This window comes from Saccostrea echinata, unplaced genomic scaffold (assembly GCF_033153115.1).
Source record: "Saccostrea echinata isolate AGI-Se365-2 ecotype Australia unplaced genomic scaffold, CSIRO_AGI_Sech_v1 ptg000006l, whole genome shotgun sequence".
Classification (NCBI taxonomy): domain Eukaryota; kingdom Metazoa; phylum Mollusca; class Bivalvia; order Ostreida; family Ostreidae; genus Saccostrea; species Saccostrea echinata.
Genome location: NW_026889755.1, coordinates 15,668,936 through 15,696,626, shown reverse-complemented (window position 1 = coordinate 15,696,626; position 27,691 = coordinate 15,668,936). Strand labels below are relative to the sequence as shown.

At 34.5% G+C, this 27,691-nt stretch overlaps 1 protein-coding gene across 4 annotated transcripts; it reads right to left on the bottom strand.

Moving 5' to 3' along the window:
- Positions 1 to 58: 58 nt before the first annotated feature.
- On the bottom strand, positions 59 to 27,691 carry LOC133180291 (centrosomal protein of 295 kDa-like). Of its 4 annotated transcripts, none has more exons than XM_061314830.1 (23): positions 26,899 to 27,026; positions 24,437 to 24,543; positions 23,803 to 23,898; positions 23,142 to 23,246; positions 22,581 to 22,720; positions 22,256 to 22,353; positions 21,575 to 21,672; positions 20,242 to 20,382; positions 19,912 to 19,995; positions 18,594 to 18,693; positions 17,996 to 18,199; positions 17,396 to 17,533; positions 16,839 to 16,999; positions 16,461 to 16,534; positions 14,025 to 15,466; positions 13,566 to 13,699; positions 13,100 to 13,433; positions 11,255 to 12,846; positions 10,784 to 11,009; positions 9,364 to 9,960; positions 7,475 to 7,589; positions 3,644 to 3,773; positions 59 to 486 (listed from the first exon to the last, which is right to left on the bottom strand). In XM_061314830.1, exons 1-23 carry the CDS (start codon positions 26,984 to 26,986, stop codon positions 430 to 432), a joined length of 6,261 nt encoding a protein of 2,086 aa, XP_061170814.1. In that variant the 5' UTR covers positions 26,987 to 27,026; the 3' UTR covers positions 59 to 429. The 4 variants fall into 4 exon arrangements, with proteins under 4 accessions (XP_061170814.1, XP_061170812.1, XP_061170816.1 ...); XM_061314828.1 differs by lacking the exon at positions 59 to 486 and adding an exon at positions 2,680 to 2,901; XM_061314832.1 differs by lacking the exons at positions 59 to 486; positions 26,899 to 27,026 and adding exons at positions 2,681 to 2,901; positions 27,552 to 27,691.

Genomic DNA, 27,691 nt, shown 5'->3' with positions numbered 1-27,691 from the left:
TACTACATGTAATTTTAATTGAAAACTGCACAGATAATCAAATACCAGTTAGCATCAAGTTGTAATAAATATATATATAGTTACATGTATAAAGGATGTCCATCAATAGACAAATATATTTTTATTAGAAATTTTATTTCAATACATTTTCATATTTAGATATTATCAATATAGGTATATAAATTAATATTTTGACAAATTTAATATCATATTTTATACCCAGGTAATGACAGCAAACTCTGTTTTTAACAAAATTTCCTTTTAACAATGGATTGTACATCCGACACATATCTGTAAATGCATATTTTCAGCACCTAGCACACGAAATAAGTAAGTACTATATTTACAATTCTACTGTCAGCTGTACAAATAATGTCCAATGAAATCTTAGATCCACTCCTCTCTCCCTTTCATGCTTGGATCCTCCTCCTACTTAGATTGATGTTTCTTCATTAGCTGCTTTTTCATCATGTTTTCTTGAAGTTTCTGTTTAATGTAATGATAAATCTTACATATATGGTCTCCGTTATCATAAGCATCGACGTTTTAAAGTCCCAATTTTGGACAGGAAGTTTAAAAAACGTTGTTCAGAGAAAATGTCATTTTGATGTTAGTATGTCTATACATTAATGAAGCTTTTTGCATCTAAGTTATCTTCTCCTGGTAACCAGTAATAATATATTATGTCATATAATTTAGTATATATAATCGAATCAATTACCCAACTGTCTTAGACTAATACTTTATACTTTATCACCCTTACCAAACTAAAGATAAAACTTAAACGCCTCCCTCAGAAGTGCTACCTATTAACTTTAAATATAAGAATTCAAGATGAATTTTACATAAATAATCAACTTCTAAGTACTATATACACCAGTTTCTTCCCTTTGATTTACCCTTTTTTGCTTTCATCTACAACAAAATACAGTAAAATTGCAGATCACCACTGCCTTGCTTTAATGACACATTTTAATGTATACTGAATGTAAAAATCACCTGATCAGTATGGGCAATTTACTGGGCTGAAACGAAATCTAGCAAATTAAAACACATTGACATGCAACTCGTTCACATAAATAACATACCAAGGACCATGCATATATAAGATATATATATCATATGAATAAAAAAAAATTAATGAAAATTTAGAAACATTGTAAAATTAAAGGATTGCTACATTGTACATGTATGTTCTCTTGACAGAATATTTCCCCCTTAAAGTTAGGATCAAGTCTGTTTCAAAAACACATGTTTAAAAAAAAAAAAAATCAACTCTAGTATAATAAGTTGATTTTTTGTTGCAGTTTTAAGGTTCACCGACCTTCTGATAAGAAGGGTAACTCTTACTTGAATAAATGACTACATATTATTCCTGTACAAAATTATCAAGTTAGAGTGTCATTACTATCAAGTTTTTTTGTCCTGTAAAGGAAGCCAAATGTGTGTTCATTCTAATCATAAATTAAGACTTCTTTTTCAAAATCACTGTTAAAACAAATTTTATATGAATGAGCAGAGGGATGGTGAATCTTAAAGAGAGCAAAATTACTTTAAAATATAGAGATGAGACATCTTACAAGACAAATCCCTGGTCAACATAGTAAACAGTATCAAACATACAGACATAAAAATCTACCCAAGTGTAATGATCTTTCATAAAGATATTTTGTGCCAAACCAATATATATTTATAAAAGAGCATGTTCTCTTGATAAGAATATTGTTATTCAACATGCGTTATCTTGACACAAGTCTGCTTAAATCCCATTCCATCACACATCTATATAGTTATACTGGTACATACACTCATTTATTTATAGATAATACATTATATACAGAAGGTGAAAGGTTATGCATGCACACAATATACACTCAGTGAACAATTAGGAATTACTCACTGCACACCTTAACGTTTAGTCCTGTTTTAAGAAAAATCAACCCCAACATTAATACAGCTTTAATTCCATATTTTCAAAAATCAAAATGACTTCAATGATGGCCAAAATGAATCAGTTGAACTTAATTGACATGTATATTTAAATATATGTTTTCCTAAAATAGAGACAAGATGAGGAACACATCAGTCCTTTTATCATGTTAATATCATATCCGACTTTAAAGTAATGAACTAAGAGGTGTTTTTTTTTTTTCAGATCAATCCCATCCCCAACCCCTCCCATCCCCCAATGAAGCAGGTGTCCTCAACACATGGGCTAAATAAAACAGAAAAGGAGCCTTTTTTAAGGACTTGACATGCAATTGAAATTTAATGTTTTAGGTGAAAATTAAGTTGGTGACCCTTCAATAACCAGCCTAACTAACCAATCTACCTCTTAGTCAGATTTTGTACAGCTATCATACATTTTGGAGCTTTTTCCTTGGGATCATGCATTTATTTAACATGCAGTTTGATTTCTCCTACCATCAAACAATATATTCCTATGTGCATAACACATGCATATTGACTCACAAGGATTGGAATGTCTAATGTGTGTCTTACTAAATGGTGCAGTAAAAGTTAAAGACTTTTTTTGTAAGTCACCTCTTTGTGAAACTTTACACAAATAGCAGTAAAATCACATTTTTATGTAATTATCATTATTTTACAAAAAAATTTGGTTTTAAAAGTTACATCCATCTTGTGAGCAAGAAACTGATTGAGGTCAATATCAAGGTCAAAGTGATACTTTCAAATCTTACTGAATTCATATTATTTGAGAATATCATTTACTGCCAAAATCTTTCGAGATACTTGTTAGTGAATTCATACAAAAAGCATGATCATTTATAAATTTGCTATTGATTAATTGGTATTACAAGGTGATATATTTTTTATGGAGGTACCTACGTCTAGCTTTTGGAGATCGATAATGAAGAGAGAATGGAAGTTATCGGGAAGCTGAAGAGAACAAAACCAAAAATCTTAAGTTTTAGTAGCTTGCTGGTACATTTTATTACATTTCATAAAATCTTACTAATGCTCAGGTTTAGTATATAATTATATTCTTTTTTATACCCTCAGAGAATCTAGCTTGCTTTCCAAAAGTTAGTTAGGGGATTGGTAAGACTTATGACCCTGCAGGCTCAAAGGGTTCCAGATTTATTTCAGTGCACTCTCAAACCCAAAGTAATAATTTGCACAACAAACAACTGGTTTTAATTAGCTTACATAATTATATTGGAAAGGAAATTGTTTAATTTCAATACATGGGAAGATACACACAAAAATGTGAACTGAAAAATATTGGAGAGGGGCAGGCCAAGTTGTAGCAAAAATTATTTGCACAGTGGGATATTGGCATGCATTGCATCCTATGTTTAACACTGTAGAACTAATGTCTATGTCTGAAGAAGAAAATATAGAAGGAATAAAGAGATTTGGTCCATTATTCATACCCTTGTGGATACCTTATACCCCTATAAAAATTGTATTGAAAATGAATAGATGATAATTTCCAAAGATGTTTCATTCATGATACATGTATATGAGAAACAATGTACATGATATACATGTATATTAAATTTTTTTGATGGCCAGCAGCTACAAACAAAAAACAAACTTCAACACAAAGGACACATAACATGACAGAACAATGCTTCTATGAGGATTACAGGTACTTTACTGATATTAGACTGCTCACCTTTTGGAACTCCTTGACTTTTTCTGTGTGGGAAGAGGATTTCTGTTTGTGATCATCCTCCGATTTTGACATCTGGTTCTCTTGGTGGGCAATTTTATTTTGTAACCTAAACAATCGAGGATTGTATGCCCTATGATAATTAATGAAAGAAAAAGAAATGGCATGAAAACCCCACATGTAAGTGGAAGGCAGGAACACTGGTTCCCACAATGCAACATTTTATCTTCAGTTTGACTGGCTGAAGATTAACATCATGTGACATTGTACAAAACCAAAATCTCACCAACACATAGTGTAATTATTTGGAAAAAACATTTTTTTTAAATGAAATTCAATCCAGTTATTAATCTGTGTTCAAATTAAGAAAATTATTGTAATTGTGCAAAATTTCAAAACTTTGAAAAGTCTCAGTCACTTCAGTATGTGAATTCATTAAATTTGTGTAGGTACATGTAATTTTGATAAACCACTATGTTTGTTAGACAGATGACAAACACATGAGGTGTAAGGTATTGTCTTATAAAAATGTACACTGATCACCAAAAGTAGATCCAGTTTGTTTTGTATATTATTTTTTATCTTAAAAATTTCTATTATTGAAAATATAAATATCTGAATTCTCATTATATATGAGGATGCTTGCATTAAATCAACTTGAAATGCTTTCTGTTCTTGAGAAAATTGAAATATCTTACAAAAATCTTTTTTTATTCCAATGAGAGCAATGTAAAGATATTTAAATCTATCCTATAAGATGTGTACAACTTGAAAAAAAAAATTGCCTAGACATTTGTGACAGAAAGACCCCCCACCCCCACAAAATTAAAACTTGAAGTCATGTAACCCTACTTGTAAACCCAATCTGGAAACCTTTTGGAATGCAAGTCAAACTTGAATCTAACCTTTCAGTTCAAATAATTCTACAAAATGGATGATTTTGAAAAATTCTTTTACCAGTATATATAATTTTTCCCCCCATTAATTCTTCTTATAAGGAAGATGTCCTTTCTATTTAGTGATAGATCCTTACTCCCAAAGTATGCTTTGGGTAATTGTTGTGGTTAAATTTGCTGAAGGCTCTAGAGAAGTTGCCAGTAAGCAGCAATTTTTCTCAGACAGCAATTGAGCATCATATAATTTAATCTCTCAAGTTGTTAGATAAGGTAACTACAAACATTGCCAACTCAAGGTTTACAGATTTTTATAGAAGTTTTCTTTACACTAAAAATTTGTATTACTGTGGGGTTACCAATCTGTGACATACTATGCATGAAACTAACAAATATATAGATGGAGTCAATACATGTAGCATGCCTTTTATATACAGATTACACAACAGGCAAACATATTGGTACATGTAATTATGAACAAGGCAGATCTTGAAAGATTGAATATATATAAGATGTAATATAATACAACAGAGGCAGCAACTTCATTAATTAAGAATTTCACATTTTCAATTCTTTGAATATAATTAATTAGCATAATGAAAGATCTAGCAATTTATATATACATGTACTTCTAGCCATCACCAGTTAATCATAATAAAAGATGGAAAAATGATGTAGGAATGAAGTCATTTAGTGTATGTAGACTTAATTTCAGAACCAGAAAATATCCAAAATATAAAGCTAGATTTGGGAGCTTTAGATCAGTTATAGCCAGAAATGAGCATTTTAAAGCCAGACTTTGATCAGAAATCAGCAGTTTCCAAAGGCTTCAAGATCACACAACACTTGTAGCAGGGCACTATCTACGTACAAGCCCCAACACCATGCAGCTGGTCTAATGAATTATTTTCTTTGTGAGATTTTTTTTTTTGCATGAACTGATGAATTAATTTCTTTGTGAAAATAAATTAGCTTTTTTTCTCCATGTGAGTTAAATTTAGGTTGCTCCTAATCAACAAAATTAGGCTTTCTCTTCTTAAGATATGATACAGGTCTTCGCATGATTAAGTGTCGACCTTTAAGTACATGCATATGCAATATATTTGATTTTTAATTACACTGTTTTGTTAAAAAGCATTAATTAATCATTAGAAATATATACCTGATATGTATAAATATATTCAAGCCAAAACAATGTTTTTTAGCAGAAAAAGCTTGAGGCATACACATATTTAACTGTTTGTTGATTGTATTTTATCTCGTTTTATTGATGTGGGTTTTTGTGAATTTAATCAGAACCTTTAGACTATCACCATGAGGACAGCCTCCTGGTGACTCACTGAACATGGTAATTAACTGTCTGTGTTGAAGTACTGTAAATCACTTTTTATTTGTAGACCTTTATTTTCATGTAATTATGCGAGTCCATCTGTTCATGAAAATTTCATTCTCACGTTTAATTCTACTAGTAACAATTACACAGAGCAATAACCAGAATTCATGAAAATTTTGTTTTGCTTATGAACACAAAACAATGTCAATCTCACAAAAATATGGTGTCATGAAAATTTAGTGATCTACAGTAACAGAAACTTGGTCAAATTTGGTATGTACCAATCATAAATTCTGTGTAAAACAGTTCATTAAATAAAGTTTCTGATGTAGCTACCTGTTCATTACCATTAAATTCAGACAGTCAAAAAGTTGTTGCATTCATGGTGATGTATTAAAGGTTCTGTCTTAGCAGCACAAAGGGTGAATTCACACACACACACACGGTGACTAGTTATGTAGGTGAGATTCTAACAGACATTTTGATGCATGAAGCTATTGATAAGAGCAGACCAATTGAAATATTTACAGACCATCTATTTACATGGTAAATCACTTCTTAAGAATATGAAAATTTCAATATACAAAGCGTACTGATCAAAATGTCTGTCTTTTAATACCTTCCACTTACAATACACAACATGCAAAACCCCCTAACACAACTTCAGAGATCAGCAAAACATAATACAGATAAAAGATTTATGATAGTCAAACTTGATTAAAAATAATTCCTCCATCTCTCTGGAAAATTAAATAAATTATTTACTAATGTACCAGGTGGTGAAAAATCAAGTCTCAACCAGGACTCAAACCCAGGGCCTCTGGTGTACAGTGCCAGCACTCTAACCGCTGAGCTTTGGAGACTAGATATATTGACTGATATTCATTAACCTGGTGACGCTACAACTTTGTTTGCAGTAAATAAGATTTCCTTTAAATTTCACCCCAGTACATGTTTTAGCCTAAACAAATTTTTTTTCTGCTTACAGAGACAAATTTTGAAAAGAGAAACTCTGAAGTTGTGTACAATATTTTGATTGACAACAAGTACAGATTACATGTTTATGTACATGCAATACAATCAATGTCCTATGGTTAACACATGATACATGTGTATGATACAATGTACAAATATGATATATGTATATGATACATGATTTTTTCTAAGATACCATGATATACCCCGGTCTCTACTTAACCCCAAATAAAGCTATACTCCATTGACTACATACTTAGCAATTCAATCATTAAAACAAGATACACTTCTCACTTTTCTCAATACAAAACCAAAGTTGCTTAACATATCATGCTACTAAAATTACATTTACAAAAAAAATGTGTAAATTAGAGGAGCCACTTTTAAAAAAATAATTATACTGATACTGAATATTTGAATTTGTTATCTTTGATACTTTTGAATACCAATATATAGCATTTTAATCCAAACTGAACGGGAATCTGAGAGTTACTGAGAAGTGTAGCTTATTTTGTAGTGACTGTGAACACACCCAGCCAGCCTAGTGACATGGTGATTTGGTGTAATTAGCCTTCACACGGGTATCTACACAAACAGTTGTAGAAATTCAAACACGGGGGACACACTATTTACCTGACATTCCGTTCATACATCCTATCCTCTGAGCTGTGGGAGGTGACCGGCCTCTGGGAGGGGAAGGATTTGGAAGAGGAGGAGGGTAGATCATTGGACTTGGTGGGAGGTGGAACTACAATAAATCACCAAAGTTCATTATTAAAGAGACTAAATTAGCCAAAAAAAAAATATTAATTACAAATTTAAGTTGATGACATGTTCACTTTAAATTTTACATGTCTGAAAACCAATTTTCCCTCCTGTATGACAAACCTTGAAGCATTTTACAAATATAGGAGAGTTAATGCAGATCACCTGACACAAAGATTCTTGAAAGAAAATTGCATATAGATGTATGAATGAATAAATTGATAAAGTAGTTAACCAGAAGTCTCTGACGAGACTGTAGCTCTACTGGTTGTATTTATAAAGGAAGATAAAAGTAGCACTTGGACTTGAAACTTTGCAACAGCAATAAACAGAATAATGATCCTTGGTTTAGTCTCTTTTGTGGCAAGATTTATTATTATATCAGACTAAAACTGTAGGAGGAGTAGCCTTTTAAAACAATTTTACAGAAATTTTGATTTAAGTAACCATGGCAACATCATTCAACAAAATCAAAAAACAATAACACCAATTATGTATCTCTGTAGTCTACTTGTATGCCAAGTTATACTGAAATCAGACAAAAAATGTAGGAGGAGTAGCGTTTTGAAAGTATTTCAAGAAAATTTCTATTTTTAGTAACCTTGGCAACAATGTTCATAGAAATCAGAAAATCAATACAAAGAATTATGTATCTTAGTGTAGTCTACTTGTTTGCCAAGTTATATTGAAATCAGATCAAAACTGTAGGAGGAGTAGCATTTTGAAAGTATTTCACAGAAATTTCTATTTTTAGTAACCATGGCAACACTGTTCATAGAAATCAAAAACTGATAAACAGAATTATGTATCTTATTATAGTCTACTTGTGTGCCAAGTTATATTGAAATCAGATCAAAACTGTAGGAGGAGTAGCATTTTGAATGTATTTCACAGAAATTTCTATTTTTAGTAACCATGGCAACATCGTTCATTGAAATCAAAAACCGATACACAGAATTATGTATCTTAGTATAGTCTACTTGTGTGCAAAGTTATATTGAAATCAGATCAAAACTGTAGGAGAAGTAGCATTTTGAAAGTATTTCACAGAAATTTCTATTTTTAGTAACCATGGCAACACCGTTCATCGAAATCAAAAACCGATAAACAGAATTATGTATCTTAGTATAGTCTACTTGTGTGCCAATTTATATTGAAATCAGATCAAAACTGTAGGAGGAGTAGCATTTTGAATGTTTTTCACAGAAATTTCTATTTTTAGTAACCATGGCAACAACGTTCATCGAAATCAAAAACCGATATACAGAATTATGTATCTTAGTATAGTCTACTTGTGTGCCAAGTTATATTGAAATCAGACCAAAACTGTAGGAGGAGTAGCATTTTGAATGTTTTTCACAGAAATTTCTATTTTTAGTAACCATGGCAACACAGTTCATCGAAATCAAAAACCGATACACAGAATTATGTATCTTAGTGTAGTCTACTTGTGTGCCAAGTTATACTGAAATCAGACCAAAACTGTAGGAGGAGTAGCATTTTGAAAAATTGTTTACAGACGGACAGACAGACAGACAGACAGACGGACGGACGACGGACACCTTACTATCGCATAAGCTCTTCTGGTCTCTGACCAGTAGAGCTAAAAAGGAGATGTGGTTTTACAGAATATTTCACTGCTTTTAATGTAAGGGCATGTTCAAAATAAAATAACATCAAATCAAAACTAAATATAACAATCCTCGACTTTCATCTGTAAGTTTATGTATACATGTACCTGTATGCTATATGTTTACCTGTGGACTTGATTCCTCTACTCTTTTTCCAGGAGGACAGGGTTTTAGACATACCAGTCCCTCCATTCACGGTCCCTGTCCCGGGTCTCTGGGGTTTTGGCAGCGGGACGGGTTTATTATCCGATTTCTTCCCCATCAGTGTAGAGCCCTCCTTCCTAGAGCTGATGAACTGACCCAAACTGATAGGCTTACTGCTGTCTTTACTGGACTTGGTCACCGTTTTCCCTTGAGCAGGTGCCCCTGATCCCCCACCCCGGGGTTGTAGGGCCTTATTTAGTCCTGAGGATTTCTGTACCTGCTGTTTGGCCTCTTTGGCTGTTTTCTCAAGCTCGGACTTCTGCTCTTGGACCTTACTGATCAGAGGGTCTGATTTGCGTTTGGGTTTTTGGTCCGATTTACTATCACTTTCCTCGGGCTCTTTTGACCAGGATACAGGGGGTTTGTTGACCTTGATATCAGAGCTGCTGAACTTCATGGAGAGGGAGAGAGTGGGGCTCACCATAACTGGGACAGCTCTGAAGACATTCTCGTCCCCAGCATCTCTCTGTACTGGGACCACAGGTCGAGAGGCACTGTTGTTGTCATTGGTTCGGGGTACTAGAATCAGAAATATAAGACATTATCAAATTTTCATGCTCCAAGTTTGCAATCTTAATGTCAATGGGTTATTAAGTTATGGTCCAGACAAAACTTAGTTGAAGAAGAATAATAAGAAGAAATCTTATAAAAACAATATGTCTTTTATAAATATGAAGGGGAGACAAAATTTCAGCATTCCTTCATGAGTGAAGTAGTAACATGTAATGTACTGCTCGACTTCATGATACTGTCCAGTTTGACAAGTTGTTGCTTATTTCTTTAAGTCTAAAATCAATCATTGAAATTCAAAAGCATTTCAGGTCATGGCAATATCATTCAGCATGAATAAATCCTCAGACCTAAATCTGAAGAGGTAAGCAAAGAAAACACCCACAAACTCCTGATGGCTTAGAATTTTGTGTTACATGCATGACAAACTGGTGACCTGTACAAAACAAACAACATCTAGAAAATGCCGGATCAAGTGAACAATGACGTAATGTGTTAACCAGTGATGTTTAGTTTGAACTGATCCCAAGAAATCACATGATCATCAGTGCTTGTGCACCACATGATCATCAGTGCTTGTGCACCACATGATCATCAGTGCTTGTGCACTATTACCTCTGATTCTTCCTAAAATTAAATAGGAAATTTATTTTCAGATTAAAACTGCATTCAATACTTGAAAAACTCATGAAATGCCATCAATTATTTCCATAAATAATTAAATTTGAAACAGTCAGCAAATTTCAAAGTAAATGCAAAATTATTTACTGTCCATTATCAGGCAAACTTTGTATGCCACATGAATATTTATACAATCACTTAGGAAATTTACCTGCTAAATCTTGGAAGTAGCTCTCACTGAGTTCTCTGTCTGGAGAACTCCGTAAACTTTGCTCGTGTTGCTCGAAAGACAAGATTGAGTCTCCCCCACTGGTTCCATCTGACCGATGAGTTATTTCCCCTGTCATGTCCTCTGTGTTGTCCTGTCCGGCAATGTCAGAGGTCACGGACAGCAAGGTCAAATCAGGTTCATCCATGATACCACTTTCCATTGTCAACTGTTTACAATATAACAGAATAGGTTAGAGTTGCTTATCACTATGAACATAAATGTGTACTCATACAATTGACGTCTTTTCCACAAAATGAATGCACAGTGAGATTAAGTTCTGCAAATCTGATCATTGTTGAATTGGGCAAGCATTTTCTATTTCTGTTCCACTGTCTGGAAAATTCAAAAGAATTGAAAGAATTTTTTTAGTCAAGTATTTTTCCATAAATATTTTTTCTCAGAAAGAAATACCTGTTGAAAACTGCTGCTCTCCAGGTAACTTGGATGATTGTCAGCACTGAGTTCCACTTGGCTCTCAATTTCAGCAGGATATGTCTGCTTCACGGCGAAACTATCTGGAGCAGCCTCAATCTGGCTCTCTGGAGTGGTTAAAACACTAGACACACCCCCTGAACCTGATGGACTAATCTCCCTATTCTTTGTAATAAGCTGTTTATGTTTGGTAATTAAGTCTCGTGACTCTTGCATTAATTGCTCTAAGTTAGCAAACTTCTGTGCCACGAAACTCTCATCCTCTTCTCCTTGGCTCAAGGAAGATGAGGTGTTTTTTCCCGATTTATCAGACAAACTATGTGCCCCAGGACTATCAACGCTGTACTGACTCAGGGAAGAATCAGTTTTAGCATGGACATCAGGACTGGACTTGAATGAAAACTGGGTCAAGGATCCCAATGCTTTTGATGGATAGTCTGTATTCACTGTTATCTGGGTCAAGGAGAGGTCATCCTTGGAAGACTGGTCAGTAGTGGTCACTGTAAACTGACTGAGAGAGGACTCATCAGGAAGCTTGGACAGAAGATTATAATCTGACCTGTTACTCTGGTCTGATGTTTGACTCTCTCCCACCTCTGAGACCCGAGAGAGGCCACCGTGACCCGAGACCTTGGTGAAGACCAAAGGCTGGGCTGGAGACTGATGTTCAGAGTCATCCATGTGAAGAGAGAGAGCTCGGAACTGTCCCTCTGACCGGGGGAATGTGGATGATCCCGCCTGGATTTCTGTCTCTTCTGGAGAAGCCGTGAACTGTGATATTTGAGACAGTCTCTTTGTGGATGGTTGCACTGATTTATAATTGGGTGTACTGGCATAGTCTACTTTACCACTGACATCATAAGGATGAGCCTCCGGAGAAATGAATTCCCCTGAAGTGTTATCGGGTATAATCTGAACTCGACTTTGTCCAATAAAATCAAACTCCCTAGTTCCCATAGTGCTATTGTCCATTTTTAAATCCAAGTAGCTGCTGGTACTCTCAGATGTAGATGCTAGACTTGCTGGATTAAGTTCACTGTCCTTTTCGTGTGGAGATACTCTGTTGTATCTGCCATTGTCTTGACTGCTTGGGGAGACCTCCGAGGAGATTGGATACTGGGAAAGCTCTGACTCCAGTCTGCCAGCAGGGGACACACCACCTCGGTCGGATTTATCGCTGGACTCAGATATTGGGTACTGTGACAGATCCATGTCTGAGCCAACTTTGACGAATTCTAGAGAAACTTTTCCCTGCCTCATGTGAACGACATTGTAACTCCTGTCCACTGGTGCCGTGTGTGGAGCATTGTCAGCCACACTGCTGTCCACAGACTCCTTAACTGACCTTGAATTCGATTCAACAGAAGCTCTCTCGGGTTGAAGTTTATGAAACGACACAAGTTCGTCTGCCCAAGATTTAGAACTTCGGAGTGACCCGTCTGTGCTGTCACTTTGGGTTTTGGCAGCTTGAGTCTGAACTCCTGACAATTTTTCTGAGCCAGGTGTTACCATGGAGATTGATCCAGGAGTTGTAGAGAGAGTAGAAGATGCATTCAGTTCTTCCAAAGCTCCTAAAAACGAGAATATATTTATTTATTAAACATGACAAATTTTTAAGTTGAAAAATAAAAGAAGCTATTCTTTACTACAAATTATAAAATTCTATGATATCTGAAGATAACTTTATCAAAATTTTCCAAATTTTTAACAAAATTAAAACAAATACTATTTCTTAAATAACTTATTTGGCGAGAACTTCCAGTATAATGCTGCATTTATAATAGGAAATATACAGAGTACTTGTGCACATATGAAGCTTTTTACCAGTAGAGAGTGAGTTGGGTGTGTAGTTCATCATCTTATACGAGTCTTCAGAGTCTTCCTCCTTCAGATTATAAAACACATCATTGGTTTTCTGCTTCAGCCTGTCCAGTACCCCTGGGGAGAACTCGGATGCTCTGGCCATCACCTCATTCAGCTGTGCCGTCTTATACCCCATGTCATCAGCTGTCCGTCTGTCTGTCGGTGTGATTGCTGGTTCCACACGAGGTGGTGGCTGATTGCTTTCTATAGAGCTCCTCTCAGTGGAGGACAGGCTGTGGCGACTGGATGCCGTGACTCCAGAATGTCTAGCACTAGAGGGGGATGTTTCTATCTCCTACAAACCAAATTATTAATGTCATAATAATAACATAAAATGTACAAAACCTTAAATACAAAAATTAACACACACTTTTAAAGACAAGTTACATATGCTGATAAATTCTCGTATGCAATTTAAAGGACTTACTTGAATAGTACTTAGTTCATGAGGCCTGTGGTCTCCTAGTAGTGTTGCCATTTTATTGGGAGGGGCTAACCTTTGACTTGGTTTATCTGCCATGGGTGACTGGTCGTCAGAGAACTCTACTTCTGAAGAATCTTCTGCAAATATAATTTTGAATTTTCTTATTTAGATCCAAGTAAACAAAGCATACAATGTTTAAAAATAAAAAAATTCTCTAAAAATTTTTTTTAGAGGAAAAGAATTAGAATCCAGATACTGTGAAATCACTAATTTTTGTGGGGTTTAATTCATGTCTACGAATGCCCAAGAATTCATGTCCTCCAAGAAATGTAAAATTTCAAATAAATACCAGTAACAACTTAGCACTTCTTCAGCCATGAAATCAAATCCCAACGAACCAATTATTTTTTCCTCAAACCATGAAAATTTGACCCCATGAAAATATGATTTTACAGTACTTACCCTCTGAGTCTAGAAGAGGATCTTTTGGCGGTGACAGCTGTTGAGGTGGCAGCTGTCCCCGCACCACCTGGTGGCGCTGTAGAATCTCTTCCTTCTGTCTCTGTATGGCCTCTAACTGCCGCCTCAACTCCAGCTGCCTCTGCTCAAAGATGTCATTTCTCTCTCTGGCAGTGCTGAGCAGGGAGAGGTCCGACTCGGCGGTGGTGGAACCAGATCTCCTTCCCGGTAATGCCGGACTCCCCCTCTCTGTGGAAGAAGACATGGTAGTATCATTCAGATCTGTGGTTTCATTAGCAGTGGTTGAGCCTGGGCTTGGTTGGTAGAGTGGGGATCTTCCTGGTTTCCCTGGTGTCTCGTGGATTGTATCATCAGCATCAAAGGGCAGAGATTTCCTCACTTTTTGAAATTTATTTTTTCCGTTCTCTGTTTTGGCTTCTGGGGGTTGCTGTTCTTCTGCTGGTCCAGAGAGTCTGGCAGAGTAGTATGGATTACTTGCTAACTGAGATAGAAGGGATGTCATGGCAGCCTTGTTTGGAGAGAGAGTTTTTGAGGTTAGAAGCTTAGGTTCTCCTTGACTGGTTACTTGAACACCTTCACTGAATCCATTTTCTGCCTGCTTTGCAGAGCCATCCACTGGAGACTTGAACTCCAACTGAGGAAACCTTTGAAGAAGCTCTTGTCTTCGTCTTTCAATTTCTGCCCTGGTCTGCGCCAGGACCCTCTTACTCTGTTCATGCTTGAGTAGAAGTTGTTGCTGGTATTCTTTCACTTTCCTCATGTGTTCTGCTTGTAGCTGTGACTGTGTTGGCACAGTCATTGAGATTGTGGAGGGAATTGGCAGTGAAGGGGTAATGAATGTTCCAGGTGCCCCTGAACGAGCCATGGCTGGCTGACTAGCACTCACGTGAGGTTGGATGGAAGCAGTAGTTGTAACAGAGGGTGCAGAAAAATATGAAAATGGTGGGGCTGTCTGAGCATTTGGAATGGATGAACTTGATGGAATGGTATACTGAGAAAGAGAGGGAGGCTCCACCCAACTGTGAGAGGAGACTGATGCCATGGATACCTGAGAACGAATGGACTGAGGTGGTTCTGCCCACATTTGCCCATTAAGAGTTGTCTGCCCATTCATTAAGGGTGGCCCACTTGCTGGTGGAAAATTATACCCTTGAGATGTCTGTTTTACTTCACTTAATGACTGCCCATTCTGAACTGGCTGGGGTACAGAGGTGTACTGTGGCTGAGGGACTTGGCTATTCTGTGGATATCCAGAGGATGATGATGGGGCCTTCATTCCTTGTTGTTGCTGATAAACTTGGCCATTAACTGTGATGTTTTCCTGGTCATATCTTGGTGAAATGTTCCCTCCAACAGAAGTGTTGAGCTGTTGTTGTCTTCTGTTCAGTTCCTGGAGCTTCTTCTCAAGCTGTCTCTTCTGTTCCCTGTAAAAAATTCATCCAAATTATTGTCTTAGAAAACCACTATTTCTTCCATAAGATACTGTAAACCAACTTTCATTTCGCAACCTACTTTAACTCGCAAATATTACTCGCTGCGAACCATTTATTTGGGGTTGTATTTGTAGAGAGTGTTTCCTCAGTAGCGAATATTAATCGTCGCAGATTGATTTCAAAATGACAAGTCGCAAATAAAAGTTGATGTGAATAATAGTTGGTTTACAGTACTTTATAAAAAAGAGGGAATTAGAATGCCTTGTTTTATTCAAAATTTTGATTTCTGTATAGATGGTATATGGAATCTATAGTACAGAAATTTCAATATCATTACAAAGAAAGGAATGGTAATCTAAAAGTAAAAAAAAATATTAGTGTGTGCCTCACTCTCTTTACAATATGATGTGCAAATGTTAAATTTACTCAATATAATAATGAGTTAAATCAAAAAATGCAGGTCACACCTTTTTTAATCTTAAAAGCTCTTTGATATGTTCAATTCTTTACATGACTGCAAACACTAGTGTTTTGTGACAAAAGCTATAGGATCTGAGTGGGGAAAAAAATAAAGTGCTTAAAAAACTTTCAAAAATTCTACAGTATCTATTGTAAAAATCTTCTTATAATTATCACCCATACTTACGCTGCATGTGAACCAATGACCATTAAATCTAACAGTGGTCTATTAAAACAAATTTGTATTAACACCAAAAACTTCTAATAAAACTAGTATTTCAGAAATTTCATATACATGTATTTAAAATTAGAATAAACATACTGCAGATTTCATATACAAAGTACATGTAAATAAAAGTACTTCAAGGTATACATATATTTAATAGTAGAATAAGTGTACTGCAGATTACATATGTAAATAAAAGTATTCTTCCAATAAGTGCAATACATGTTAAATAAACTTATTTATTCCATATAAAACACCAAATTTCTACACTTCTTCCAAACTGAAAAAAATCCAGCTTACTCTATTTCCCTCTGTTGTTCCAAGACATCTTCTACGGAACGGACATTCTGGCCACCAAACACCGGCTCCATAACCTGCAACAATTTTGAAAGTAAGCATTTTATATATATAAGTAGATTTCATATGTGTACATTGCAACATAATAAACCTACGTTTTGTAACTGGACTTCGAAGAATGAAACTTTTAAGATTTTTTCATTGTACATGTATTTGAAATAGAAATTTGTTGGAATATAAAATAAAACATCATAACAACTGATGATATACATGTACAATGTATGTCATTAGAAATGGGTGCATAAAAAAGAGCATAGTATGTGAACTACAGTATGATGAAATATAGTATAAAATCCATAAAACGTTCATTAGGTTAAATACCTGATTTGCTGATTCCCTCTGTCCTGGCCTTGACCTCTCCTGGGGATAGTGATATATTTGTTGCCGTGGTAACTTTTCTGGTTGAATGACTTTGACAGGTTCTACATTCTCAGTGCCTGGTGAGCCTTGTTCTGACAGGGAGTACTCAGAGAGGGTGGCAGCTAATGAACAAAAATATATATCATTTACAGCTCTAAATTACAGACTGCACCCTTCTGGTTACTGTATAATCAGTTATTGGTTACTGTGCAATCAGTTATCTATGGACACCATATAGAAGGTTAACTTTGGTGCTGTTAGAGTGCAAGGATTTCATTTACAAGTAGTGAAGTATGCCATAATAGATAACATAAATTCTATCATTAAACAGACTGAATTTTAGACTTTGCTGTTGACAATAATTTTTGAGAGCCCCCCCCCCCCCCCCCCCCCCCCCCCGTATTAATTCACTAAAAGTTTGATTGCTGCAAACATTTTACAAACAGAGTTTCTATGGTAAGTTTCCGCTGGTAACTGTCTCCCCATTTTTTTCCTTATCACATAAAATCAGTGTTTACCTGTGCTCTTCCCTGGGGATGCCTGGGCGGGTTTGGTTGTCATGGATGCACCTCCATTAGGAACCTCCTGCATGGATTTAGACATCCATTCCTGTCTCTGGGACTTGATTCTGTCCATCAGTTTCTTCAGAACTTTCTCTGTTTTAAACAGTATATAAACTCAATTCAGAATTTCAATCTTCCTGTCATAACCTTAAGGTTCAACATCCCTCTGCTCACTCATGTAAAATTCTGCTTTACCGCTCATATTTTTCCAGAAGAAATCTAATTTATAATTCTAATGCAAGCAATTTCAACATATCTTGCAGGGCAAAATTTGACAGAAATTGTTGTCTTTTATCCTGACAGTTTTACATGATTGTATAAAGGAATAATAACCATCTGCCCCAGACAGAGTTATCTCTCTTATCAAATAGTGATGAACCTTAATACAAACCGATGCGAGAATGATTTTTTTGTGAATAGACTGTATTGAATAAATATGCGAAAATAAAGTTCTGGCTACTAAAAACTTATTAAATTTTATAGTACCTTGCTTCTTCTGTACAAGGATATTGTTCTGATAAGTTTTTGTTTTAGACAGGTATCAATAATTCTTACCTGGCTGTTTCTGAACACTGATGTCATCCTGGGATTTCTGTATGTTGGAGGTATCCTTTAGTATGGTCGGGACCCTGGAGACAGGGGGTTGCTGTAAGGGGGTAGTTGTGTCTGTCAGGACTGATGCCTCAAGGGACTCTGTGGCTGAGGGAGTGTCTAGGGGAGGATGGGGGTCAAGAGCAAGACTCAGGTCACCCATGTAATCTAGATATCAAGGAAGTGTTTTAAGCTTCATTGAACATCTCTATAAAATTTAAAGATTTTTGAAATTCTTCGAGTTTTCTACTTTACTTCTTTTGACAATTAATGGGGATAAAAAAAAAGCAAAAATTTATTTGAAAACATTCAAAATACATAAAAAAAAAAACTTAATAAATAAAAAATAGAGTTAAATCTATTGTCATACCACAAAAAAAAATTCACCAGGAAAAAAAAAATTCCTTTCCAAATTTGCATCCATTGTTTGTTAAAAAACACAGATCATTAATTGAACTGCAACTCTCTTTAAATCATTTGTAGAAGCAAAGAAAACAGAAGGATCAGGTGTACAGGAAAGTTTTAATGATTAACACTCAATACAGAAATCTGCTTCTCATACTTGTGTCGGCCATGTACATGTCCTCAAATGCCTCCTCCATGTTCTTCTGTCGTTCATCTTTGTCCTCCAGTCTCCGATGTGGGGGCTCGAATACCTGCTTCTGAAACAGACAAAAAAAAGGTCTCCTCCTTTAATGAAATAGATGTACTTGTTAAATTTTAGTAGGGATGGAAATCAAATACAGAATTGTAATCAGTTAACTGCAAAACATTCCGACTGATTAATCACTTTATCATATCAAAATTCACATTTCGTTGACATATTTTTAATTAAGCTTTAAAAGTAGACTAAAAAAATGTTAAGAATATCCTGCTTTTGCCCGATCATAAAACTATTTAATATACCGGTACATACATGTATTGTATTTCAGTTTCAATAGGCAAAAATATCAAAAAAAGAAAACCATGAACATTCCTGAGATATCAGACAGATTGATAATTTCTCAGACCAGATGTCACACAAGATCATTCTGCATTGTCACCATAAATCTGAACTAAGTCCGAAACTATCACTTAAATTGCAATCTTTGTTTCGTAATATACAGTAATTTGATAGATAACTGCAAAGGATAAACTCGGTAAGATATGCATTATAACTGTTCACAGTAATAAATGGTGATTTAATTATTATCAAAAAAAGAAATATGTGACAGGCTGGATAAGGAAAAAGTGTTTAAACGGTAATTTTAAACACTTCCCAAACTGACCAATCCCCCCCCCCCCCATCTCAATCCGAAGAGCCTTAATTGCTTCCAAATCAGCTTAAAAAGATGAGAAAACACTGATGTTCTTCCATTTTTTAATTGAATTTTAAGGAAATTCCATTTAAATCTACATATTTTTTCTTTCTTCAACTAACTGATTACAGATTTTCTAATTGATTACCATTGTTTTGATTGAAAAAAAGGTAAACCATTTCCAAATTATCATCCCTAAATTCAAAAATAGAGACCAACATTCTTTTGTTTACAAATCATTTAAACCAGTTTCCCAATAAAGGCAAAATCACAAATCTTTATTTTACCACAAGGAGGCATTTCTTTAGTTTTATACTGAGCATTCTTTTTGAAATCATGGACATAAAAATGATTGAAAATGACACAAAATAGAAAAGCCTTAAAAAGAGCCTCTTAGTATCTTTTCCTTAAGGATTTTTTTTTTTTTAAAACTTTTAGCCCTACTCATGCCTTGGTTTAATTATTATCCATTACTGTTTTATTTGCCACTTTTTTGATTAAAAATTCCCTCTTGAAAGAGTACAGGACCCTGTACTAAAACGGAATAATTAAGCCCTAATACTCATCTCTATGGACACTTACTGGGATATTAGCCACCACCTTCTGTCTCCTGTCTCGGTCCGCTCTCTGGAGGTCACTGAGGTCATGTAAAATCTGGTTGTAGTCCTACATTATTACAAAATTAAAGAAATTAGTTCACATCCTTAATATTTTATACCAAACATTAGTAATGAATGTTAAGAACTACCTAAGTTCTGAAACTTTTAATCAACCTCTGTCACTCATATTGTTTAAAATAAAATATGATCAAATGATCATTATATCATTGAGAGGGCATCAAATATTTTTTTCAATGATTTCTTAATGCAGATAATTTTTAGAGTTTAAGAATACTTAAGTCTTTAATCTTACATGAGAGAGAAGCTCTTTCTCTAGGGCATTATTGTGCCTCACTCTGGCCCTGGACAGGCGGTCGTTATGGAGACGGACCATTTCCAGGTCCATTTCTTTTGTCCTTAGTTCCTCCTCCTCTGCTGCTTTCCTAGCATCTTCCTAAAAAATTAAAATTTCTTTACAGAACTTGTTTTTATGAAAGCTTTGTAAGTACGGTCGAACTTCATTATCTCAAACTTGATGGGACCAAGGAAAAACTTTGAGATATCTGAGAATTCAAGATATCGAGGGTAAAATACTTAAAGTGGTTGGAACTTCCAAATCACTTCGATATATCCATGGTATTCTAGATATGAGTATTCAAGATTCCGAAGGTTCTGATATGTTAAAAAACATAGCCTGTCAATTCCCTGTGTTATTCTTTTTGTTCAATTGGCAATTTTAAATTCTGGATAAGACTGTACATTTCTAACATCTTTGAATGTATGCTTGCTTTTTGCTGTAAATGGACTTGATAGCCTGTATTGTGTCATTGTGTATTGTGTGCATTGTCTCAATGTTTCTTGCCATGTTCTGTTACATACAGAATATCATTGATGGTATTACCTGTCCTGTTACATACAGAATATTATTAGGGCTGTCACGGTTCCAAAATTTTTCGGGTCGGTTCGGTTCTGTAAATTTTCGGTTCGGTTTCGGGTTTTTCGGGTCGGGTATTTACATTTACTATAAACCTTAATTTCATGAATTTAACTTGAAAAATCTTTATTTGTTACATTAAATTTCCATTGAAAACAAGTCTTAACCATGCGAACGTCTAGACATCAGTGACTTGGCCTACTATTAGCCACAACCTGACCATTCCTGCTCGTTTTGATAATTATCTAATACTTCCGTGACAAGTGATTTGTCATGGAATGAAGTAGATTTCAGTTGTGATGTTTATTTATCACTGTTATCGTCATCATTTCTTTGATTTCGACACCATTTTTTGTATTGAACAGACTCTAATATATAAACCAGACCTGAACCGAAATCCGGAAAAATGGAACCGGAACCGAACCGAACAACTTGGACCGCGGTTCTCGGTTATTTCGGGTACTCGTGACAGCCCTAAATATTATTGATGGTATTACTGTAGATTCCTAAATATACGCCAGGAATTAATTATCGCGTAATTACGCGAGAAGCACCACTCGCGAAATGAAATTACCCGCGTTAATTTTTATGGTGCTGAAATCAATGTAAAATTCCTCGATCAACCGTCCACTCGCGAATTATTGTTCTCGCAATTTGACGTTGAAGAGCCATTTCGCGATAATAAGTATGAAAAATAAGGAATCTACAGTACCTGTTCTGTAGGTTTAGCTTTGTCCACAGCGTACTCCTCTTTGATGTGGTAGTGGGTCGTGGTGAAGTTATCAATGTCTGTCATCTTCACGGACTTCCCTACAACATACATGTTAATAATCTCATTCAAATTCACACAACATACATGTTACCAATCTAATACACAACATACATGTTAACAATCTAATATACAACATACATGTTACCAATCTAATATACAACATATGTTACCAATCTAATACACAACATACATGTTAACAATCTAACATACAACATACATGTTAACAATCTAATACAAAACATATGTTAACAATGTCATTAAAATTCACACAACATACATTTAAATGACCTAATTAAAATTCACACAACTTACATGTTAACAATCTCATTAAAATTCACACAACATATTTAAATGACCTAATTTAATTTCACAAAACCTACGTTTAAGCAATCTAATTAAAATAAGATATTTCCCGTCAGCTGATTTGTCACGATGACATATCAAAAGACGGGAGATTTTATTAATAGACTGACATCTGTGTAAAATATCCCCATAAAAAAAAACATTAAAATGCAAATCAAATTTAAAAACATGTAAATGTAAGATATATAAGAAGTGACATTTATGATCCATGGTGACCTAAATGTTTGTGTTGGTTTTAAATCTGGTTAACAGACTTACTCTCAGGTTGAGCCAGATCTAGAACTGGATCTTTTGGAGGAGGAGGTAGAGAAGCTATATTTTTGGCTCTCTCTTTCTCTGCATCTAAGGCTACTTGTCTGAAATGAAAATTACTAGTTCAGATTGGTTATTTGACATTTGTATAAAATCTATTATATTGACTATACCTTCTAATTTTCTTTTATGTATGTTAAAACCTGGGGAGGAGTTTTCTATCACATGTGCTACGATTGATTAGACTGGTACTTTTGTTCATACTTCTAGATTTGTTCATACCTGGCAATGATCTGGTATTTTTTGTTCATACATCTTGATTTGTTCATACCTGGCAATGATCTGGTACTTTTGTTCGTACTCCTGGAACATCTGTTCACGTCGCTGTTTCTCCAGGGCCTGTTTGAACCGATTTTCTGCTCGTCTGTTGGACTCCTGCTGTAAAAGATAGCCCTCTTCCTCCACGTTCACCTGTAAACAGCACAAAGAATGCTTTTAAAGATACTGTAAACATCCTGTAAACAGCACAAACATAAACCATAACCATCAGTCTTACACTGTAAACTTACTTTTATTCAAGTAAGAGAATTATCTCTTACCTCCCTTCATGGATGAATTTCTCATCACAAACACGTTTCATTTTTTGTATTTATGTAAAATGTTTCCTTAGTCATTAAAAATTAATAATCATGGACGGATTTCAAACTGATATTTTTTGGAAATCTTACTCTGTTGACTTTTTTTCTTTAACAAAACAATATCAAATTAGGAACTCTTCTCAATAATTAACACAAATGCAGCTTCCTATAACACACATGCAGCTTCCTATTTACAAAGATTTTATTGATACAAATCATCTGACCTTTGACCTTTAGTTCATCACATGACCTACCTGTTCACTGGCTTCCCGGTGACCTTGACCTATACTTCGTAAACTGTTCTCATACTGGTTCTCCAAATGCCTTATCTTTTCCTCTTTCTCACTCTCCAGATTATTCTGTGAAAAAAAATTACCTCACACTGATTCCAACATATACACAAGAAGTTCTAAATTAGCTACAGATACAACAGATGGTGTTTAACACTTGGTACATGTGTATACACCCATCAAAATATTTTAAGTGCCAAATAAAATGCCTGATTTACACCATCAGAAATCAAGTCCATATATTATCAAAATTTCTGCTCTATCATATCAATACATTTAATTCTTCAATGGCTGCATTGTGCTAAATAATCCTTGGGATTTTGTCCTCATGACCAAATCAATCATTTATGTTCAATCTACATCTTATTGAATACAGGTATTATCTGGGCACCCTTTAAATTCTGCAGGTAAAGCCTCCATCTAATTAGCATATATTCTAAAGGCCACTTCTTAACAATACCTGCAGAGGGATGACTTTTTATTTTGCAGGATAATGGCGAATTACAAGTCATACCCCCCGAGATGCAACTACTGGAATGGTAACCTCATTAAAACTGAATAAATTGATTTCTGAGCAGTGTTGAAACTTTGAAACATAGGAGCTAACTTTTACTAGAACCTGTACCTGAAGGTTGGATGCCAACTTTTGGAGCTGCCTGTTCTTTTCCTGTTTGACAGCCTGGCGGATCCTAGCAGCATTCAGATTAGATTGCTCTCTCACCTGAACAAATTCACATAATAAATGCAATATGTGTAAAACATCTGCAAATACATGTAGCTTATTAAATTGGTTATGAGCTATCCAGGCTGATATCCACAGTCTCAGACCACTACATTCCTCCCTCCTTCAATTGTCTTTGCCCTAGCAGACACAAGCTACATTATTTAGCCTTTGGCAGGACGTTCACCTGCAAGTCCTGGAGTGGTCAATGACATCAAATATAAGCAAATAGAGAATATTTATGGCTGGACAGAGAATCAAACCCAGGACCTTTGCATTACTAATAAGGTGCTCTAACCACTGAGCTATAAGAGGCCAATATCTATGGTCCAATACCACTACACATACAGGCAAATTTTATTACTGCTTTTTTATTAGTGCTGCTTTAGCTTCTATACATGTATATTTTATTTTATCAATGAAATTTTCTCTTTAACTGATTTTTAATTACGCCCAAGTCTATGATCACCACCTTGACCTGACTTTTGTACATGTACTGTATACAGGGTTATTTTTGCCCTAGCTAACATTATCTGACCTGCTGAAGCCTGAGTCGTCGTCGTTTCTCTGTCTCCTCCTTCATTAGCCGAGCCTCTTCGTTCGGACTCAGCCGACATCTCCCTTTTTTAGCCTTCATTCTGCTGTCTACAATACAGTTATCATTAAATTAATTATATTTTTTCTGAACTCAACCTAAAGGTAATTAATTGTGAAAAGTTATTTTCATTGGTTATACAATCACTCATGAAATTTACAAAGCAAAATAAAACTTACAAATTAAAATTACACTCACAGACACACAAACACATCAATGTACAATGCACACAATGAAACAAACCCTCGGATGGTCTAAAAATGGAATCCATGGTAATCAAAGTTTGATAATCAATAATTGAAGTTAGTATTGGATGTTTTCAAATTGAAATCTATCAGGTGTTTATGGATGAATTTTCTTTATGATTATTAAACATTGTATTGGTGTTATAGAAAAAAGCACTCACATACAGAAAAGGGTCTTATAGCGAGGGATGTAGAGATTTGTAAAAATTAACGATAAATTATATAAAATACTTAATGTAAGGATATATTTTAGATAATTCCAGATTTAAAGAGTATGAAGATATTTGATTATATGAAGTCTGTTCAACATCTTTACATTAATTAACATTCAAAAAACAAGAATTTGAGACACGATATCCACCTAACTGTCATATGTCTCTGATAGATTTTAAAAGGCAGAAAATATATCTGAGTGCATGAACAGTTCATCGGCCAGTGGATCATTCAAAATTATAAGAAAACTGTGATTTGAAATTGTAATTTAAAATTGACCTCACATTCTTGACATCCACTTTACTGTTCAAAACAAGGATGAGCTCTACCACTGGATTTTAGAATAAGGGTGGGGGGGGGGGGTCTCTTCATATGAATATAAATATGAATTAAGATACCAATGCTAAAACTTTTAACAGAAAATTAAAACTAAGCCGGGTTGATTTATACATTAATTTAGTAATTTACCACTTACCCTCACTCCTTACATATCAAGATATTCAAATATACACTAGTCTCTGATCAACAATGCCAATCATTCAAGCCTTGTAGACTTCATCACATTTATCATAACGTCAATGATTGTATCCCTATGATCATTTTATTCATTTCGTTAAATGTAGCTGCTAGCATATAATTTTGCTGGTACATATAATTATATATTGTGTGTATTATTTTAAATAAAATGATACTACCTTGCACATTGATAATCATTTAGTTCATGTAGTATTTAAACTCCTTTTCTTTTTTTTATGTTGACATGTTGCTGCTATCAATTTTGACTTTCTTCTTTTGTGTGTTTGCCCTCAAGGGCCCCCAAATTGGTCTCGATAAAACATATAGAAATAAAATCTTACTTCTAATTTCATATTTTTGTACTTGAACTTTTTATATAATCAATTAGTATCTTGTTAAAGAAATCCATCTATATGCTTTACTGATCAATTACAGAATTTATGAATTTATTTTTAATCAAATTTGTCACTCAACAAATTCATTATTTCCTGCCAATATTGGTACTTCACATAAAAAAAAAATACAGTGTCAAAGCCTGATGAAAATCAGACCATCAGATTGTGTCAGGGATTAAATAATAGAGAAAACCCATTCATAAAAAAAGGTCTTGATAATAAAACAATTGTACGAGATGTTGTATTTGACAATCATTGATAATACACAAATCCCATGCTTAGATATGATTATTCAGTATTTAAATCCCATAGCTAGACTTTTGAGTGTTAAGCACTTGTGCCCTAGTAAAAGACTGCATTTAATGTTTTCAAGTCTAGCTTAGCATTCATTACATAAAGTGTATTATGAATGCATGTCAATCAATTGCAGATTTCATATAATAATAGAATGCTTTTAGAATTACTTTCCACTAGTATTTTAAAATCCATACATGTACTTTAAATAACTACAATATTTATTTTTCTTCATTCAAAAATCATGATTATAGCATATTGTTATGAATGTTCTTTTCATTTAATCATGCATACCATGTGCTTTTGTGCACAACACACATCTCTTTAATTTTCTAAAGACAATAAATTTATACAAACAATAATCATAAGCAAGCATTTTGTGAATTTTAAAGTGTTGAAGAGTAGGGAGGGGGTTAAATACATAAAATTATTTCATTTATATTGACCTTTTGATCTTCTTTATGTTTACAATGTCTGAAACGAATGGATTTTAATATATTACTTTAAAAGAAGAAATCAATTTTTTTGTCTGAAAAAAAAAAAATGTTTTTACTGCATGAAATAAATTTCTCCAACAATATTCTATTTATATCCTGACATACCTTTTGCCATTTGTAATAATTAATTCATGTCTATGAAAGGTTAATAAGTAATGATTTAGAGGGTATAGTCTTGGGTGGGTTTGCATATCACTCAGAACTGTTTCAACCCCATACTTTCACCAAAATCAGAGCATACATACTCAATGAATAATTATCTTCACATCCATGCTCAATAAATCCGGCTATCACATGATTTTTTACAAATCGCTTACAGAAAGGTGAAGCCATTGAAACCTGTCATCAGAAGGTGTTGATCATTGCTTTATCAAAAATTACAATCACTGAATATTCACAGTAATACAATATCACAGCATTGAAGTTGACAGTGTATTGAAATTTTTAAATTATCACTTCTGTCATCTCAGGTCAAGTCTAAGAGAAATAAATCCCTAATACACAGATGTTATAAATTCCACAGAAGAATTAATGAATGTTTCCACATTTGTTTATGAAAACTTCAAATAGCATTCCAGTTGTAATAAATAATAATCAATATAATATTCTGTTGTGTTTTACAGAAACTAATCTACAGAGGTGTGAACAGTGGTGAATGGAACAATGGCCGTAGGTGAATATTTTTGTGTTCTATTTGGGTTTTAGATAACGCTCATTTTCTCAAATTGTATTCAAAGTGTCACGCTACATTAATATTCTATTGTCATGTTGAAGTCAATAGAATAAACAAGCATGTTCTTGTGGTTTGTCCCTTTGACATTTTTAGAAAATATCTTACAATCTTTACAATATGCGCGAAGTAGAAATAAAATTAATCAAAAATATATAAAAATTGTACCTCCATGGTTCTGATACAATGCTACATCTTTCTGCAAAATTTATCCAAGCTGGAAATCGTTAGTTTACCCACTGCCGCTCTCCGAAGACAGGTCCAGACACAGACATAAACAAAAATTTGAAACTCGTGCTTCCGGTTGC

Excerpts from the sequence above, each read along its gene's own strand:
- LOC133180291 (XM_061314828.1), bottom strand. The coding sequence starts at position 26,986 with ATGGCTTCACCTTTCTGTAAGCGATTTGTAAAAAATCATGTGATAGCC. Across the intron at positions 23,899-24,436 it reads GACGACTCAGGCTTCAGCAG|GTGAGAGAGCAATCTAATCT; the intron begins GTCAGATAATGT and ends GAATTTGTTCAG. Across the intron at positions 13,434-13,565 it reads ATGAACTAAGTACTATTCAA|GAGATAGAAACATCCCCCTC; the intron begins GTAAGTCCTTTA and ends TTTGGTTTGTAG.